This window comes from Engraulis encrasicolus, chromosome 18, assembly GCF_034702125.1.
Source record: "Engraulis encrasicolus isolate BLACKSEA-1 chromosome 18, IST_EnEncr_1.0, whole genome shotgun sequence".
Taxonomy (NCBI): Eukaryota; Metazoa; Chordata; class Actinopteri; order Clupeiformes; family Engraulidae; genus Engraulis; species Engraulis encrasicolus.
The window spans coordinates 18,877,522-18,885,021 of record NC_085874.1 but is presented as its reverse complement, the minus strand read 5'-3'; the positions used below and the strand labels follow the sequence as shown (position 1 = coordinate 18,885,021).

Sequence of the window (7,500 nt, the reverse complement as noted above, 5' to 3'; positions counted from 1 at the left end):
CTCCAAAGTGTGTTACAGAGTGTAGGCCTGTCACGATAACAAATTTTGCCAGACGATAAATTGGCCAAGAAATTATTGCGTTAATCGATAATATTTTCTCTCTCGCCATTTTTTTACAATATAATGTGCAATAAAAAATACTGCTATGCAAGGCGCAGCCTCCTTCTTGAAACATTGAATTTAACATTTGGGCCAGCACCCTTGGAGGTTTAAATAATAAAGATTGACGCCTGCTCCAAGAAGAAATGTCTAACAAAATAATGACTACACCCTTCACATTTTAAAAGCATCACGGCGGGGGATATAGGCCTATATATGTTTTTAATTACATCCTCATGGAGCACAATAGGCTCTAAACAGGCTTTTTGTATTCATTATTAGGGTAAGTATGTAGTCTTACTTTCTGTTATTTATCTTTCTCAAGCACACTGAATGGCTTGTAGGCCTATAGGTCCATGGTGTGGTGTAAAATAACCTACAATTGGGTGGGCTATTGTTATTTCACTCACATATTATTACTTAGACAGCTTATTTCAACAAAATGCACGTTGTTACTAGCTAATTGACAGCCAAACCCAAATCAGCTCTGTTATAATTCAACATCAGCAAAAAGCAAAAAAGCACGAACAGACGCACAAGTTCCAAGTGCAGGCAGCGCGCGCTCTCCCTCCCTCCCTTCCTCTCTCTCCCTCCCCGTTACCCTCCACTGGAACAGGTTGCAATTATGCGCACTTTAAACTCCTTTATGAACGCACATACATTGATTGTTATGAGTAAACTGCCTCTATTTAGATAGCCTACTAAAGCATTATCCCCTGTAGCGCGCTCAACCGTTACAATTCTCCCGGTGTGATTGATTAAAATCCACAAATCCGATCTTCATGATTTGCTTGTGGACTGCCTCCTCATATTGCTAGGTCTAAATAAGCAACAAATATAGCGAAAATCACAAAAAGAACAGACAACGAACATCGGTGTTGGAGGCGCATTGAAATAATAGGGGAAACTCTGTGAAGTTTAAAATAACAGCCTCAGAGCAAGTTTGGCGCGACGGTAGGCTACCACTATTTCATGTTTGCACAAACACGTCTTCGTCGTGGATATTGGTTTGCTGCGCATGTTTCAAAATGAACACTTGCCTCAGTGTCGGAGCTGTTCATTCTCCTCTCTGAGGAACGTTGCAAATGCGCTGACTGAGACTGGAAGAATATTGCGCTCTAGCGCAGATTCTTTGCTGAGGCTTGTAAGCGACGCGCGGGAACACCAGCATTCTATTTCAAAGACACAAGTAGCCAGATCAATTCACTTTTTTCAACCAGAACTGCACTGAAACTTAAAATTACACCAACATTTAAGCGTCATTGCGCTGCGTTGGCCTATAATGCGCCTATCAGTATCTAGGCTTTAGGCTACGGTAGAGAAAGGGAGAGAGGGAAAACAAAACATCATGTAAATAACTTATCGTAACTTATCGGGGCCAGAAAAGTGATCGTTCTTCTAAAAAGTTATCGTCCGGTTTATCAACTTATTGAATATCGTGACAGGCTTAACAGAGTGTCACTGGGTGTATAGTGAGCGTGTATAGGAGTAGGAGAGAGTGCGTGTACACATGAATGCGAAACTGGAGAGAGAGAATGTGTAGGAATTCGGGTTGCACAATATATCGATATATCGATATATGTATCGAAATCGTAATATCAAGATTGGCAATATGCATATCGCGAAAATGACTTAATCATCACAAACAAGTAAAACATTTCTGTGCAGTCCAATCACTTGCTGAATGTCAACAAATGTGCAAGAAGCCTGCCATGACCAAAGCCACGCCCCCCACACAGACCTACAAATTAGTGACAAGAAAAACACTTAGCTATATTTCTAAATATAGTTTAAATATCGTTATCGAGGTATTGCATGCTGTCGAGTATGTTTTTTTTTCTGATATCATGCAGACCTAATAGGAATTTTGAAATAAGCCACTAAATCCTTTCAAAAATAAATTACGCAGATAATAACTTGGCATGCAGGAGCTCTTCCATGTGGCAAGTAAAAAAAACCTACATAACTTGAAAAGGTGATGGCAAACATTTCACAGCTCAACAGGCCATAAATTGCGAGGTCATAAAGTATAGGGTGCTCCGTGCATGTGTGGCGGCAGGCTTGTCCTGGGAAGATTCCTACAGCCATGTGTCAGTTTGATTGGTATTCAGGTGGTGGGTACCTTCATATTTCATCTTGCCGGGAGATAAAAAATAAAAGGGGGACATCTACAAACTGTTTGTCTTAGTTTAAGCAGTCTCTGGGCACTCACTTTAAAACTGAGTTAGTAAGTACGTAAATAAATTGACAATCAACCAACCAAACATCTTTAGGTAGGCATAAATGGTGTTTTTAAAAGATACCACTTTCCACACAATTTAGCTTCTATCTATTTTCTTTTAAAACAAATCCAAACATATTCAGAGGTTATGCATGCATATATAGCCACCAGCCATCACCCTTTAGAGCAAATGAAGATGAATGAGCATAATAGGTCACCTTATTGTGAGTTACACAGAGAAGAGACAATGCAAGAACACACATAGACACATGTGCAGACACACACACACACACACACACACACACACACACACACACACACACACACACACACACACACACACACACACACACACACGCACTAACAATGATGAGAAAAAAAACACCATAAGCTTCACATGACCCGAAGAGGAAACAAAAAAGATGCATAGGTCACATGGCCATGCAAACTGTTAAGAACCTGGGGAAATAAACGAAATCATGGTACTCGCTAAAAAATGTGCCTTGATGGAGAAACTGAACCATATTGAAGATACTTGTGAATTCAAAAGTTGATTTTTTTTTCACTGTACATGATCACAGTCCAAACGTGCAAAAACAGCTGCTCTTCATTTCCTGCTGTGAGTCACAAGCAGATGCACTGGGAACTGCACCAAACACGAATGAGGTCACAAAAAACTTTTTTTTTACCCCACCACCACCACCCCCAAAAGTACACGAGTCCTTAAAACAGATGTCTTGTAGACTAGAGTAAGCCCTGACGTAACCTGGGCCAGGCAATGGAAAATACACAACAGGGAAAAAGACAACACATGGGGGTAGTTGAGCTGATCACGTGGCCTCATCTTATCACACACAGTGACCTTATCACGCAACTGCCCTGATCACGCAAAGCAATATTTCCTTTTCTTCTCCGTTCTTTTTAGATGACAGTCACGAAGTTCATGGCTCACTGCTTTTGAGTTTGGAGAACAGAAGGAATGAATCATTGATGAGAACGGTAGAGATGGTATGAGGATATGGTAGAAGAGGAGGGGAGAGGAGAGGAGAGGAGAGGAGAGGAGAGGAGAGGAGAGAAGAGAAGAGGAGAGGAGAGGAGAGGAGAGGAGAGGAGAGGAGAGGAGAGGAGAGGAGAGGAGAGGAGAGGAGAGGAGAGAAGAGAAGAGAAGAGAAGAGAAGAGAAGAGAAGAGAAGAGAAGAGAAGAGAAGAGAAGAGAAGAGAAGAGAAGAGAAGAGAAGTTGCTGGACCGGTTGAACTCTAGTGGTCTATTAGAAATCCTCATTAATTACCCAGATGCAGCCGGACTGCACCAGAGAATGCAGTCCTAAGGAACACACACTCTAATACGATTTTAATTAGGGAAGAGGGAAAGGGACCTTGACAATATACTGAGTGCGGAAATGAACACTAGTGTGCACTAGTCTTCTTCCAGTTGTTATTAAAAGTTTGAGTGAGGGAGTGATTTTCATTCAGGTTGTCACAAAGTAGTCTTTTTTTCAAACTGTACTTGAGCTAACAAGCTCAGGGCTGTGGGAAGACTTTCTACTGAAGCAAACTTCTGTAATCTCCCCCATCCTCCTTCATGACTAAAGTACCCTGAGCATGATACCGTCCTGCTGCGCTGCTCCCTGGGGCATCGTTTGGGGCAGCCCCCTTGCACGGGCGAGGCATGAATGCAATTTTGTTGTGTGCAGCGAACACTGTGTGCTGTGGAGTGCTATGTCACAATGACAATAAGAGTTTGCCAGTTGGGCAAAACTATCTACAAAGACGTATCTGCGAAAATCTGTCCTGAGTGCAGAGCCCTTTACTTTTCAAGTCTCCACACAGTAACTATGTGAAATTGACATCACAACAGCGCACATCTTGTGCCAAAGAAAGATGAAAGTCTTTACACACATACTCTGTATTCATGGTACATCTCACATCTTAGGGATTTCAACTCGGCGGGGCTCGCGTTATTCCCAGCGTACAAAGCCAGAGAAAGTGGTCTGCAAACTTGCAATCCCTTTAGTCATTCAAGGCCTTTGCACAGCGGTTCTGACAAAGTGCGGAGCACTGCTCTGCCAATGGTTATTTCCACAGTTTTCAATATAACCCCGCACACCGGCGCCGATGTCCCCGGATGTCCACGTATGTTGGCTACCGATTATGGTCTATCTAACTCTATTTTGTTGGAACTTCCGCTGTGATGAAATTGACCATTCATTGTTTAAAGCACGTCTGAGCCAGTGTGCGAAGGCAACAGAAATTGTCAAAACCGATAGGGCTCAGCAGTGCTTTCGGAACTGCTGTGCCGAGGCCCTTACTTTTTCTTGGCACAGTCTGGACATCTCAACCATCGAAGATCAACAATTGTTTGAACATCACTCTTTGCCAACCATTCAGCATGCCCAACACTTTTTTTGGGACATATGACATTTTCCTTTGCATCTGGACAGAGGAATTACTTTTCTGGACTCATTTTTTCATGTGATGCAAAAACCAGCTCTTCTGGTTTGGCTTGGCGTACCATCGTTCCACAAATGGGTACACGTGCTTCTTCGTGTTAGATGATTGAACCGTTTTCATCTATAGAGTATGCTGTTCCGCCGTCGAAGGAGTGCCACGTCCTGTTTTGTTTTCGAGACTCAATGCGGGCTCCTTCAAACGGATTAAATAAATTTAACAACTGGGTCACCTTGGGTAAAACTCGATAACCCGCCAATTACTGTCGAATCTCACGGCAGGCAGCGGTGGCCTCCTCGGCTCTGGAGCCAAGTCAACGGTGTGACGATTTGCCCCCGTTTTCCCAAAACAAATTTGAACGATACACAATAGCTACAGGACTCAATAACCAGGAGAACATTTTTCATTTGAAGTGTTACGAGAGCCAACTCTGATAAGACAATAAAAAGAAAATTCAAGGTCTTCATTCCTTCTTGAGGGACAATAAAAGAAAGGTGAGAAGATACGTAGTAGAAAAACTCATCTTCGTAATTCTCTGCAACGAGAATGTGATGCGCTCTCTTGATTTCATTATCCTTTTGAAGGGGGCACAGATTCCATTCCCCAAAACACAGACAATTTCGCATGGCCATCTTTTACCCAATTCATCTCGGATTACACGGCTCACACATTTTGCCCTCTCCGCAGTGGCAGGATGGGGCCTCATCTCCATACGAGATGGACAGGGCCCGGAGAACAGAGGAGCATGCTGGGAAAAGGGGACTGTAGATGAAAGGAGAGGGGAGCACCTGGGGACTCTGGGAACTAAAAATGTGTGTGTGTGTGTGTGTGTGTGTGTGTGTGTGTGTGTGTGTGTGTGTGTGTGTGTGTGTGTGTGTGTGTGTGTGTGTGTGTGTGTGTGTGTGTGTGTGTGTGTGTGTGTGTGTGTGTGCGTGCGTGCGTGCGTGCGTGCGTGCGTGCGTGTGCGTGTGCGTGTGTGTTTAAAGATGGTTAGAGCAAACCCCTATATGCTTGGGCACAGAGCCACAAGCAAACAATGCAAAGGTGCAGAGAAAGAAAATGGTATGTTAATTCGAGTTTAGGACTAGGAGCGACCGCAAATCCAAAAGAGAGCAACAGAGAGAGAAAGGATTTAAGAGAGACAGGGTAAGGAGCAGGGAGCTAAATGGAAAGAATAAGAGGCAGATGTAGAGAAGGGAAAAAATGAAAAAAGAAATGATTGAAATAAAATTGAAAATGTTGAGATAATGAGGATGTGGCACGACACTTTACCTCTGGGCTTTTGCAGTTCTGAATGATCTGCTTGTCCGTTTCCTTGGTGGCGAAGTAGCGAGTGCATCCACGATTCAAATACTGCATCAGAGAGAGAGAGAGAGAGAGAGAGAGAGAGGGGGGGGGTAAAAAAAAAAATGTAAGAATTTATCCGTTGCCAAAATATTAAGGTTGAAAAACAAGTACTGGCAATCTTAACAGGTGCAATAGAAGACCTTTGTTCTCATATTTTAAATAACAGATTCTTCTCATCATAATACAGCCAAGGTTGTCTGACATGAACACTACAATCTGAAGCATCATTTACGATCTCCTTTGTAGTTCCCCAGCTCAAGAAATATCCACACAATTGCCTCATTATTATTACTGATTTGTGCACATGTCCGTTGTCACCAGAACCAAATTGACACTTCAGAGGAAAAAAAAAACTATGCAAAATAAACAACCAATACACACACATGGCTATGAAACTGAATTGCCTGAAAGTGAGATTTTTAAGCCATTGTTTGTCTAAATGGCCCAATGCTGTTTGCTCTTCCCAACATCAAACATCTGAGAATTTGCATTTAAGTAGCCCATGATCAGAGTGCCGGAGCTGAATGACATTGACAAGCGATTAATATACTGTCAAAAATGTCACACACACACACACGCACGCAAGGAGCCTTAGCTGCACCTGGCTGGCATAAAAATCCTGACTCCATTTTCTATCTGTGTGTGAGGCTTGCAATATCATTTTTTGGGAGCAAGACCATAAACAAAATCGTCACTGTACGATTATAGTTATAGTTGATTCAACCAGACTTCGCCGCGCACGCACGCACACACATACGCAGGCACACGCACGCGCACTCAGACACACAGTGCGAAAGACAGCTAGGGCAGAGTTGGGAATAATAACCCAGGCAGCACACGTACCTGGTGGGCACCCATGGGCAATGCAAGCCCATTCATGGTACGCTGCATAAGCATGATGGGTCACCTCACTCACCCCCTATAAAGTGTGTTTTGATGGCCTAGCGAGCTAAACCCCTACAATTTGCGACCTCTAGGGGCATTTCGATTTCTAGTGTTTTGAGGCAATAGTTTAGGACACAGAACCATTAACGTTAACAAAGTGTTGCTCCCGGCGCCTTTGCCTTGTTGTTTCAGCATAACTCCATAACTTGTGGAAGAACTATCAGAGAGCAATGAGATATGTGTGAAATAAGAGCTCGCTGGTTGCAGCATGCAAAGAAAAGCAACAAAGAAGAGAAGTCAAGAAGGCACTTTGTGCTTGTAGAGTGGCACTTCTCTAAAAGTACGCTGACTGAGAACCACTTTTAGCTATAAAAAAAATCTCCATAAGAAGGCTATGCAAATGCGTGAATTGGTGCCGCATTCCCACATGTGCCAGAGATGCAAAGCCTGATTGCTTTTTCAAAAGATTATCCATCTTCATGACATTACCTAGCTAGTAG

General features: G+C 43.0%; 1 protein-coding gene across 6 annotated transcripts in view; it reads right to left on the bottom strand.

Moving 5' to 3' along the window:
- Positions 1 to 7,500, bottom strand: part of myo6a (myosin VIa) — a 183,459-nt gene that overhangs the window by 84,879 nt on the left and 91,080 nt on the right. For all 6 annotated transcript variants that reach the window (XM_063223196.1, XM_063223198.1, XM_063223199.1 and 3 more), the window contains exon 10: positions 6,041 to 6,121. In XM_063223196.1, the coding sequence (XP_063079266.1) occupies positions 6,041 to 6,121 (81 nt within the window). The remainder of the gene's footprint in view (positions 1 to 6,040; positions 6,122 to 7,500) is intronic.